Here is a 12,672-nt window from a genome sequence, read left to right as displayed (position 1 = left end):
TGCCTTAAACAGCATAAACAAAGTTAACACATCTAATATAACACTCAAAATGGATCTTTACAAGGTGATCATCATGCAGCATGTCTAATCGTGTAAGTATGGTATTTATTTGGATGTTTACATTTGATTCTGAATGAGTTTGATAGTGCTCCGTGGCTAAAGCTTACATTACACACTGTTGTAGAGATTTATAAAGAATGAAGTTGTGTTTATGAATTATACAGACTGCAAGTGTTTAAAAATGAAAATAACGAGTCTTGTCTCCGTGAATACAGTAAGAAACGATGGTAACTTTAACCACATTTAACAATTCATTAGCAACATGCTAACAAAACATTTAGAAAAATATCAAAAGACAATTTACAAAAATATCACTAAAAATGTCATGATATCATGGATCATGTCAGTTATTATCGCTCCATCTGCCATTTTTCACTATTGTCCTTGCTTGCTTACCTAGTCTGATGATTCAGCTGTGCTCATCCAGACATTAATACTGGCTTGTGTAATGCCTTGAACATGAGCTGGCATATGCAAATATTGGGGGCGTACATATTACTGATCCCGACTGTTACGTAACAGTCGGTGTTATGTTGAGATTCGCCTGTTCTTCTGAGGTCTTTTAAACAAATTTTACATAAGAAGGAAACAATGGTGTTTGAGACTCACTGTATGTCATTTCCATGTACTGAACTCTTGTTATTCAACTATGCCAAGATAAATTCTATTTTTAATTCTAGAGCACCTTTAAAAGGAACATCATATTATATAACATAATTTGAATTATTTTAAGTGTCTTTGCTTTCACTTTTGATCAATTTAATGCATATTTGCCAAATAAAAGTATTAATATCTTTAATAAAGAGATTACCATGATTTTACTTTAAAAAAAAAAAAGAAAGTTTAGTGAGGACAGATAGCTTCTGTAAGATACATGTAAGATGTACATATTAGATGTAGCAAGCAGCACAAAGTAACACAGGACAAACTTATATGACAAACTTATATGACAAACTTATATGTTTGCTTTTATTAGTTCTGCATCCACAACAGAGGGCTCTGATAAAGAGAAGTAAACTGGTTGGTTGTCTATATTTTGTCAAGAATTACAGAGGCTCTTGACCACAAACAGCATCTTTCTTGGATAAGGCTGGAGACAGAAAGGTCACTTAAAACAACCACAATGTTGAAATAGTATATCTAAATTAATACACCCAAAGCAAAACTCTAGTGTTCATGGAAAGAATTCCTGCCACAACTCATAAGATAAGCAAATGTCCATGAACGTAATCGACTTCCACTGCCTGCTACAAGTGGAACATAAAATTCACCCTTCATCTGCTTATCATGGAAGCAGTGCTTTCCATCAATGCCTTTTCAGTCCTTGTGGTATTATAAACAATTCACTCTAACTCTCAAGCCTCCTGAATGATTATGGAAATGCTGTTTTATTGTCTTTCTTCAAGCTAGTCATCAGTCTTGGCCTCCATCTCCTCTGCGTCATCATCTCCGTCCACCTCTGCATTCTCCCTCTCCAGCCGCTCTAACTGCCGAGCCAGCTCTGTCTCATCTGTGTCTGTTACGACTTTTGGCTGTGGGGACACAGAAACAGGTCAAACTCAAATGCTTCTTTCAAAGCCAACAAGATTTACAGCAGCATTCTCAACTAAATCTTCAGTTAGCAATGTCTCCATGCCAGAAAAATGGGCTTGTATAATTTCTCACCTCCATCTGAATGTTGAAGACGCCTCTCTTCTCTTCGATCTTCTCTTTAATGACAGCCATGGCTTGATTGAGCACAGAAAGGCCCTCTGTGCGCTCCAGTGTGGTCGTGGTCATAACGTAACGCGGAGGGGCGATCAGGTTGATCTGCGACAAAAATAATATAATAGTTAGCAAGTCTGGATCAATAGAAGGTTTCTTTTGGTTTTGAAAAAAAGTTTACATTCAATTACTTTAAAAATCAAGTAAAAATTGCATATTTCCTTAAATCTTGAAGACATGTTTTTAAATTAGTTTTTAAGTTAAAATATCATGAATTTTTAATTCATTATAAATATAATTTGGTATTTCTTTAAAAATAAAAATTACAAACTATAATTGCTGTAAGGGTAATAAAACAGATTCCCTAATAAATTTTGTATGAATCTTAATTATTTATAATTATAATAATATCATGAATAATTATGAATATAGTAAAGAATTATATGTAAAAAACTATATGTTTTTAGTTATTAAAAAAAAAATACAAAGAAAATAAAGAATCAATTCATAAATATCATTACATTTTGGGGATTCGCATCGCAACCTGAACTAACCCTGCCTTTCATAAATTGTCAAATTATTTGATATTTTTAGAGACTTGAGTATGACCTCTGTATGATATCACTTCCTGCTGCATGTTTCTGCAAGTTGGCTGCATGATTGATGTGGTTAAAAACAAAAATGTAATGATTAATATTTTAATAAATTCACTTCACTTTTTAAAAATATAAATAATAATATTGATAAAATATGCCAAACTACTTAAGAGATCCTCATTAAATTAATAAAATTTTAAATAAGAAAATCTTATTTTTGTTATTTATCAGGGCATTTTTAATCACCTTTTTGTTACACACCACCCTAAAAATATCTAAATAAATTTAGAAATTAAAAACATGTTCAACATAAACAAGAATGTATGAATTGAATTTTTAATGCATTTTTGAATAAATTAATATATGAAGAGTTCAGACGCATAAGACGCTAAACGCCTCCTCCCTCAAAAATGATAATGATATTGAGCAAACGCTCTCCGCACATCTCCGCTAAATCCCAGTGTCAGCCCATTCAGAAATACAGGTTCTTTGGCAGAAACTGCTAAACGCCACTTCCCTTTATCAGCAAAAGCCACAGAAGAACCAATCAGAAGACGCAAATCGAATCATATGATTTCAAGATGAATGACAGTGTGCATATGAGCCGCTTTCAATTGCCGAGCTGCAAGTTATCATGTTTTGTCCATCGTTACAGTGGCAGTGACAGGATTTCGCTAGTAGCGAGTAAACAACAGTGTTACATTTGCTGCTGTAAAACTGACAGATACGGTTGTTTTACTAGGTCTTAAAGGTTTTTGCAAAAAATCTATCTGTTTGTACCTTGATTGGCATGCACTCTGTTGAACACGTCAGTCCAGCCCTCAAAGCATCTTTCACTGCATCTATGCCCTCATAGCCATAGCAGGCCACCTCAATGTCCGCTCTAATCTTGACAGCCTGCGGAGTGAGTCGTCTGTTGATGTTGTCAATCAGGACAGCCCTTTCCTCCTCTGTCAATTCCAGACAATCTAAAATGGATGGGTCCCTACACCGAAAAAGAAACCACATCTTTTTCAGAAACCAGGTCATTTCATTGCCAATAGCTGATAGATGAATGCATACTTACGACACAGCCTGCTTAAAGATGTCATAGGCACCGTATCCAGGCCGCTTGTACTTCTCATCGAACACCCAAGCGGTTCGCAGGTACAGACTCTCGAGCTGCTCATCTTTGGTGTACTCTAAGACTTCAGCTACGTGCCTCAAAATGCTGTAAACCTATAACAAACATGCATACAGCATCTATGAAACCACTTCCTTAAGTGTTCAGCTTGACAAGGTAAGTCACCTTTCATTATGTAGCACTTTATACGATACAAGTGTAATAAACAGGAAAACAGCGATCAATGATACAAATTTCAAATATAAGACAAATTCTAATTCTGATGAAAAGCAGAATTAAGGAAGAAGAATAGTGTCATTATTCAGTTCAAGTCTTGATTCAATTCAGTTCAATAACTGTGTAAAGTTCATCAATTATGAAACAAGTTCAATATGGCTATAAGCAGCTCTACAGAAAGCAATAGTGCCATCATTATGCAGCTCAAGTCAATTCAGTGTTGATTCAATTCAGTTCAATAAGAGTGTCCATACTGCAAAATTAGTACAATGAATCAGTTATAACACAGCTCTGTCATTATCCAGCTCAATTCAGTTCAAGTTCAAGACAACATCATTTAAGTCAACACTTTACCCAATAATACTGACACTTACGAGCACTACGTTTAGCTTCTGACCAAGGCTGTATCTCAATACTAGTTTTACGTGATCTTAGTGCTGCGTTCGACACTACAGATCATAAAATACTCTTAGATCGACTACAAAATTACACTGGTATTCAGGCACATGCATTAAGGTGGTTTAGATCGTACCTATCAGACCATCACCATTTTGCCTATTTAAATGGGGAAAAATCTAAGATAACGTCCGTAAATTATGGAGTGCCGCAAGGATCTGTGTTAGACCCTCTGTTGTTTCCAATAATATATATATATATGCTGCCACCTGTTAATATTATAAGAAAATATGGAATTAGTTTCCACTGTTATGCCGATGATACTCAGTTATATATTTAAACACGACCAGGTCAGCCTCTTGTGAAGACTTCAGATCTCTTGTGAAGAGATGACCCAAACCCCTGCGAGGACTTCAGATGATGCAAATCTGGATCAGCATGCACCAATGCAAATTTATTTCTATATATATCCTAATCATTTGTTAACATGTATTCATTTCTTCCATGAACTCATCGTTTCTTCCTTAAATTAATATATTGTTTAAATTAATAGATGCATGATTTGTATATGTACATATGTACAAAGCACTATACAGATAAATGTGAATTGAGCTTTTCTAATTTATATATATATATATATATATATATATATATACACACAGTATATATATTGAAATACACATAGATACATGCATATATACATATAAAACACCTTGTTACTAGTCACAGCACTCACATATTGTTGCCCTATTGCTAGTTTGATTGCTTCTATTATTCTCATTTGTAAGTTACTTAAATGTAAATTAAATGTAATCAAATTAAATGTGATTAAATGCAAGTTCAAGATCGATAATATTAATTAATATTTAGAGTCCTTAAAGGATTAGTTCACTTTCAAATTAAAATTTCCTGATAATTTACTCACCCCCCATGTCATCCAAGATGTCTTTCTTTCTTTAGTCGAAAAGAAATTAAGGTTTTTGATGAAAACATTCCAGCATTTTTCTCCATATAGTGTACTTCAATGGACTCCAAACGGTTGAAGGTCAAAATTACAGTTTCTGTGCAGCTTCAAAGGGCTTTAAATGATACCAGACGAGGAATAAGGGTCTTATCTAGTGAAACGCCATTTTTGAAAGAAAAAAAAAAAGTATGTTTTATAAACACAAACGATCGCTTTGCAAGTGCTTCCCTATTCTTTAAAAAAAGCTTACGCTCTATGTCAGCTTTTTGAAGAATATGGAAGGCGGTCTGGCGGAAGCATTTGCAAGGCAATCATTTGAGTTTATAAAGCATATACATTTTTATTTATTTTTTAGAAAACGACCTATCGTTTTGCTAGATAAGACCCCTATTCCTCGTCTGGTATCATTTAAAGCTCTATGAAGCTGCACTGAAACTAATTTTGACCTTCAACCGTTTGGAGTCCATTGAAGTCCACTATAAAGAGAATAATCCTGGAATGTTTTCATCAAAAACCTTCATTTCTTTTCGACTGACGAAAGAAAGACATGAACATCTTAGATGACATGGAGGTGAGTAAATTATCAGGACATTTGAATTTGAAAGTGAACTAATCCTTTAAACCTGGTCAAAGTGTTCAAAGTGTATTCACCATTAAACAGGAAAGGCATACTCACAGTTTTAGATTTCGTGAACTTGTCTTCGCATTTAATGGCCTCTTCAGGTGACACTCTTCTTTTGGATAAATCAATGTAGCCTGTGGAAATGTGGATATCACAGGTTAAAATGGATGAAAAAAAAAAAAAGCAAGAAGCTTAATCAAACACAGTCCCACCTTTCTCCTTATCCACACGAATGACCACCACACATTCATTGCGCCCGATGCGGATGAGTTTGTTGATGGACCTGATTCGTCTTCTGGAGAGCTCGCTGAGCAGGATCATGCCCTCGATGTTGTTGTACTCCAGCAGACTCACATAGGCGCCCATCTCCGCTATTGATCTGACATTGACCATCACCACATCTTCCACCTCTGGAAACCTGTGCTGGTAGAACCTACAGCTGAGTCCTGGCATCTCGAACCTGGCAGGAGGAAAACTCTAATGTGAGTATGCTGTCTAAGTAGAAAGCTCACTAGGTTTTGAGACACAGCCAGAGGATGTGCAATGAGAAGAGCTTCTCAGTTAAACAGCTAACGTTATTTACATGGAAAACTTCTCTAAAGTGTGAAACATTGTAAACGGCAAACCATAGACTATAACTGAGAGACTAACTGAAATGAAAACAATTTATCACAAACCACCACATTACTTTCTGTCACAACAACCATCATCTCTTTCACTTACCGATATACAGGAGAAATGTGTACTAGAATTTAGTTAAAGTCCGTTGTTGGATGATGAAAATTCAAGTACATTTATACAAAATAAGAAGTAAGGGAAACGGAACAGCGCTGTCTATGCTCTCTGTTTCATCAGCATGTTGAAAACAGGCGGAAGCGGAAGTCACTCTTTTGTTCGTGGCTTGATGAGTTGCTCTGTACCGCCATCCAGTGATTCGGATATTTGAAAATGATTTATTTTGTTCTTTAAAATTCCCATAGTAAATATTTACATACACATTGTGTTGTGCTGCTTAATATCTTTGAGGAAACCGTGATAGTCTACATCTATTTAAGATTGTTTGATAAATAGAAAGTTCAAAAGAACAGCATTTGTATGAAAAAAATATTTTATAACAAAGCAAAAGTCTTAGACTTTTGATTGAAGCGGAACTCATTAAGATTTGCGAAGCTCCCCCTACAGGTTCCTTCAGTGAATCACACTGTCGTAAATACTCCAAGTGCAGCTCTGGACTTCAATGACTACAACGCTCACCAGCGCAGTAGTTTTGCAAATACCGTACAAGAAATCTCGATGGAGGTGGGTAATTTGCGAAATTGTCTTATAAAGTCATAATACATTGTTTTTCAATTACCGTAAAGCATTTTGTCACTCTCGCGTGAACGTGAACATGAGGCGAGATTGTGTCGGGTCGGCGCAGCTCAACTTGCAAGTGCTGTTTTCTGGCGTAGACGTGTCAGAGGGGGTTAGTGCTCGCCTCAAACACACCACTACAAGTCAATTAACCATCGTAAGGACTTAGAAAACTATTTATGAAGGTAAAAAAAGTTACTTAGTTCTGCTGTAATGCATCCTTGCTGAATAAATGTATTGATTTCTTTCAAAAACACTTTAATTTTAATGTGTCCTCGTTACAGTGTCTAATCATACATTTAAGTAATATTAATTAACTACTTGTACTTAAGTTACAGGGCTTGGTTAGGGTTAGTTGCATATAATTATGCATCATTTACTGTTATTACTTTAGCATGTAACGTTTGACAAAGACACTGTATAATAAATAGTTACTAATTATTAATATTTTTAGGATAATTAAAATTAATATTTTATTTTCATGACATCTAAGCACAATTTTCTCAGCAGTCTGATAACTGTAATGCAAGTGGATATTTTACTTTCGAGTTTGTCATTTTTATTATTGTAATGGAGCAGCCCAATGAAAATCATCTTGTCAGAACAGTGCAAAAATGTGAAATAGAGGAGACCAGGGATTGTTGTAGCATTTTTAAAAATTTCTGTCTGTATCTTGAAGTTCTTTTAAGCCAGTGCGTTCAAAATGTGATTGAAACTTATGATTGAAACTTAGTTACAAGTGTCAGCTATTAAATAACAGCACATTCAGAAAATGTGTGGTTTAGTTTCAAACACGTGGAGTTAAATGTTATAATTCACCCCATAGTCTGGGTTAGTTGTAACAGTCCCTGGTGTGAGATGTAATATTATGATATCCACCGGGGTGAGATGTAACATTATGAAATAAGGATTATAAAAAATAAAAATAAAAAAAATAAATAAAAAATCTGTTTAAAAGCTTTTTATTCAACTAAGACTTTTTTTCCATAATTGGTGAATGTGCGTGTAACAAGAACAGAATAAAATGAGCAAATGCTCATTTTAAATCCCTCAATTTGTCTTTCTCTTCCAAGACTTAAGCCAGGGGTGTCCAATCCTGCTCCTGGAGGGTCACCATTCTGCAGACTTCAGCAACAACCCCAATTAAACACACCTGACCAGCTAATCAAGGTCTAATAGGCATACTAGAAACTTCTGGTCAGGTGTGCTGAGGCAAGTTGGAACTAAACTTTGCAGGACAGTGGTCCTCCAGAACAGAGTTTGGACACCCATGACCTAAGCATACTGTAATAATATTTGGGGGAGGCTTTAACATGCTTCATTGATGTTACAATTAATCCAGAGTATTGCAGCCATGAACTAGCTCACCTTACATCTAACAGCCAAAACCTTGGCACTAACAACATGAATGAAAAATATCTACAGACACAAAATAAACGTAATTTAACTTTGATGAGTTGAACTACAAAGCAGGAATGGCCATAACAAAAATCAATTAAGTAAAAAAAGTTACTTTCTGACTTCAAAATTATTTTTTCTCCTCTAAAATCTGCTGTTTGCCACAGGGCTTTACTTTCCTGCATGTGCAATCAGGACTAAACTGAGCATGTGTGAAGTGAATCAGATGATTTGTAACTTCTTCCCGATTGGAGAAATTGGAAGTGTTACAACTAACCAGTGCTACAACCCAGTCTCCCCAATAGAAAACCTTGAAATACTAAGTACTTCACAATCAATTTTCCCAGATTAAATAGAACAAAATATTTCTTCATCAATAAGTAATTTTCATTTAAAGGCCCTTGTGGTGAAAATCAAGTTTTTAATGTTGTTTATATGTCTATGTGGTGTTTTTAATGTGCTTTAAGACAAACCATGTGACAAATCATACGTCAACACCATTGCTGAGAATTTTCTCCTTGTGTGAACCAGTGTCAGACGTCACAAACCACTTTGTAACCAATCATGTCAATGTGTGATCATCAATGACTGGATATCTGAACTGGTGAGTGGAGGCGGGGCTAATTTGCATATTCATAGAACCGCATATAATAAATGAGGCAAGGGTGTAGACTCAAGCTATTTTAAGGCTTTTTTTTTTTTAACGGGAAAAAAAAAACATTTAAATGTGTCATTTTGATGATTAAAGATGAGTTTTAAGGAATAAAATTATTGACTATAGGGTCCAAAATCAGCCCCCATATTTTATAATGTATTTTAATTCATAATTTGTTTTCCAACGCAGTTCTACTCTAGGAATTAACAGGTTGAGGCATAACAACTTCATTATTTTTTTCACTTACCTAGAAAGCTGATGTTCTGAATCAAAAAGAAAATGCTTGCACTGAATCTTCATGAACTAACACAACTACCATCACATCCATAAAAAACAAGAGACAAACACTATTAATCTGGGCTTTAATTCACTTGTATAATTCATACAAAAACAGTTGAGAAGGAAAGGTGATTCTTCTTTTACATTCATTAATTCTACTTCCAGTTGACTGGCATGTAACTAGATCACATGAGACACAGCGGGTTACCGGCTCCGTCCACACTCAGAACACAAACCAAACTGTAGTGCACAAGAGTAAAAACCTCAACGGTGTGTTTTCCTAGTGGCTGAGCTATTCTGTACATTAAAAAAATATTCAGGTTGTTTTCTAAATACACATTGATTATCTTAAGGAAAAAACAAAAAACATAAAAACAGTTCTGCAGAACAAAATCTCAGTAAAGCTGCTCCCAGTGTGTGCTTGAATCAGCTATGGAGATAATACATGCCTGCAATAACTGACATTCCTTCCTTTAAAAGAGATGTTACCAATCATACACACACGCAGATGATTTCTGTCCATCAAGATCAAGTGTTTTCTACTTGCAGCATTTGCACTCGCACACCCCAAAATCATGCATTCACAAGCATATGAATCAACACACACAATCTCACCTCAACACAGAGCTGATGTTTCATACTTTTGATCATTTAAAGTCATGGAAAACCAATGGGAGAATCTCATGAAACACATCCAGGTGAAATTACACCCCAGAATCACATTGAAAAATATATATATTGCATAAAGAAAATGGAGCCTATTTTTGGACCATATTATTTTTACAAGAATTAAATATTTTACCAGTAATAAGAAAAAAAATGCTTGACATTTACTTTTTTTTTTGCGGTTGTCATTAAAAGTGATTCAGATATCGAACAGTATTTTGACTATTACAGTATAAAACCTATATAATCTATTATATGATTTTATAAGCACAAATTAAGGGCAGTACAACAAATATTGATGAAGTTCATCAATTTCTAATTTTTTTGTATTACGTTAATGAGAATTGAGGAAAAAATGCTTAATTGTTAATATCACGACGCATGACGCTCATAAAGAAAATGAAGCCCATGATTTTCTTTCTTTCTTTCTTTCTTTCTGATTTAGGGTGAAATGTGACCAGGACATGTTCTTCTCAAGTTTCATGAGACCCTAATAATGTAAAGCATCACCATAAGTTAAAACACAAGCCCTTTGCTCATGTTGAAATGGGTAAAACACAACACAGAACCTTCAAATCCAATCAAAAACAAACCACAAAGGAAACATTTTAAATTGTGCAGAAGCATTGACTAAGACTAGGCCGTGCTGACGCTCAGATGGTGAACCTCATTGTATTGCTGTCAAATACTGTTTACAATACTGGTTACACTTCTGAGTGCTGGAAGTGCATGTGAATACTGAGACAGAGAGCATAGACTTAAATGTAGCCACTTGCATGTTGCAGCTGTGTTCAGAAGTGGCCTAGCAAACTCTCAAAAAACCTGAAGTTTACTGTCGAACTCTGTCATAGGAACACCAAGGCAGCGCCACAAGGATAGAAGGCATCAGTCGCTTCAACAGTTATCCCTTTTAGTGTCTTGAAAGAGTTGTTCAGACACAATGGGCGCTGAACTCACATCAGAGGTTAAGGGTGAGAAGAGGAGAGAACAGAATGTACGAACGTCGTTGTCCACTAATAATGTCAGGGAGCCCAAAAGTCTGAATATCTCATTGGACTTTTAAAACGGTGCCTTGTTGCTTTCCCACAACGCAAACCCATCTCCACATTTGTCCAAAAACTTTAAAAATACATAGAGAATATTTACAATCATAAATAGTTATCAAAAGCAGTATAGAAGCCCTAATTCTACTGCTGCACCAAGTGCTGGTAACTCTCTCACTGGAATGTGGGTAAACGGACTCAAAAACACACCATGATCAAACAAATTATGACATAAAAACTCATTCCCGACAGCGCAGTGCAGACAGACACTTCTGTCCAGGTCTGAGGGCGCGTGGTGTCCTTATCTAGTGTCGAATCCTGTAGTGTAAAAACAGCGGTATTGAGTCAACTCTATGAAACCCGAGAGTGTGCGATTCAGTCTGCTCTTCACGGACATCCTTCTGCTGAGGGGTGGCTGTGAGTGGGGTTCATCTCAGCGCAGCCAGGACGAGGGGACCCACTGAGGTTCAGTGTCTAGTTTATTGATGAGACGCAGCAGCTCCTGGTAGGCCTTGTCCTGGTCAGTGTTCACGATGGCGGCGTCAAACAGGTGGCCGTAGTTCTGCTCCATCTCCCGGGCCTTCTCGATAATGTCTCTCAGCTCCTCGGGCTAAAATTAAAGAGAACAACAAGGGTGTGAAACCATGAGAATGGGAGTGGATTTGCTGTCTAAAGGCCAGTACACACCAAGCCAATGTTGGGCCTTTTTTGAGCGTTGGTCGGCTTAGTTTTTTCAATGTGCTCTGCACCTTTGGCTCTAGTCGTACGCCGTCGGGGTTACTTTGACATGTTATGAAACAAGAGCTGCATCAGAAAGCTTGTTCCCTCACTGACATATCAGGCAATGACTTTGCAAGCAGCGTTTGCACACGAAGGTACCACACAAAACTGACTTCTGAAGCAGCATAAAAGTTTAATTATGTACAAAAAAATAGAGGGAGCTTCGGAGGAATTATTTAATAATTACAATACTCATTTCTCAGATGACCATCTTTATTTTTTCAGCTTAACTGTCATCAAATGGATCAATTGATCAGATGAAGGTATCTTAGTTGACAGGATGTGACACGATCATTGGATTCAGACTTCTGTATGCCGCCTGTGAAGGCAGCATTATTCAGCTTTTAAACACAGCCAAGGTCTCGAGATGACACGAGTTCATCATGGCATTCGACTAGCGCAGTGGTTCCCAAACTTTTTAGCTTGGAGTACCCCCTGAAGGGATTACCATCCTTACGCATACCCCCTCTCTTCCACTTCGACTGCAGTCACACCTTTACCATTAAGGGACAAAATTTGCCCCCTAAATTGATTTTCCAGTGCATTTTTTTACCTTTATGAATAACTTTATTTATTTTATAATGTTTTAAATAAAAAAATGTTCAATAGAGAAATATGCAATGTTGGTAAAATTAAGTAAAACTTTTAAATATTAAACTAAAACCGCCAGTAGGTGGCAGCAAGTCACTGTTTTTATGAGTGAGTCATCGAGTCATTCATTCAGTAACAAAGCAAGTGGCTGTGAATGAATCATTGAATCACTGACTCTCACGATTCGTTCAAAGCCGCAGAATTGTTCACGAAACACAAACGTGTG

At 36.2% G+C, this 12,672-nt stretch overlaps 2 protein-coding genes across 5 annotated transcripts in view; both read right to left on the bottom strand.

Moving 5' to 3' along the window:
- Positions 1-992: 992 nt before the first annotated feature.
- Positions 993-6,556, bottom strand: eif2s1a (eukaryotic translation initiation factor 2, subunit 1 alpha a). The gene is made up of 7 exons (XM_067367388.1): positions 6,405-6,556; positions 5,894-6,141; positions 5,736-5,815; positions 3,427-3,578; positions 3,141-3,345; positions 1,726-1,869; positions 993-1,592 (listed from the first exon to the last, which is right to left on the bottom strand). The coding sequence occupies exons 2-7, from the start codon at positions 6,132-6,134 to the stop codon at positions 1,467-1,469; spliced, it is 948 nt and encodes a 315-aa protein (XP_067223489.1). The 5' UTR covers positions 6,135-6,141; positions 6,405-6,556; the 3' UTR covers positions 993-1,466.
- Positions 6,557-9,442: 2,886 nt separating this feature from the next.
- Positions 9,443-12,672, bottom strand: part of pals1a (protein associated with LIN7 1, MAGUK p55 family member a) — a 33,383-nt gene continuing 30,153 nt past the window's right edge. For all 4 annotated transcript variants that reach the window (XM_067367599.1, XM_067367602.1, XM_067367600.1 and 1 more), the window contains one exon: positions 9,443-11,685. In XM_067367599.1, coding sequence (XP_067223700.1) covers positions 11,509-11,685 — 177 coding nt within the window. In that variant the 3' untranslated portion in view covers positions 9,443-11,508. The remainder of the gene's footprint in view (positions 11,686-12,672) is intronic.

The sequence above is a fragment of the Chanodichthys erythropterus genome, chromosome 18 (assembly GCF_024489055.1).
Source record: "Chanodichthys erythropterus isolate Z2021 chromosome 18, ASM2448905v1, whole genome shotgun sequence".
Taxonomy (NCBI): Eukaryota; Metazoa; Chordata; class Actinopteri; order Cypriniformes; family Xenocyprididae; genus Chanodichthys; species Chanodichthys erythropterus.
This window is presented reverse-complemented; position numbering and strand designations above follow the sequence as displayed.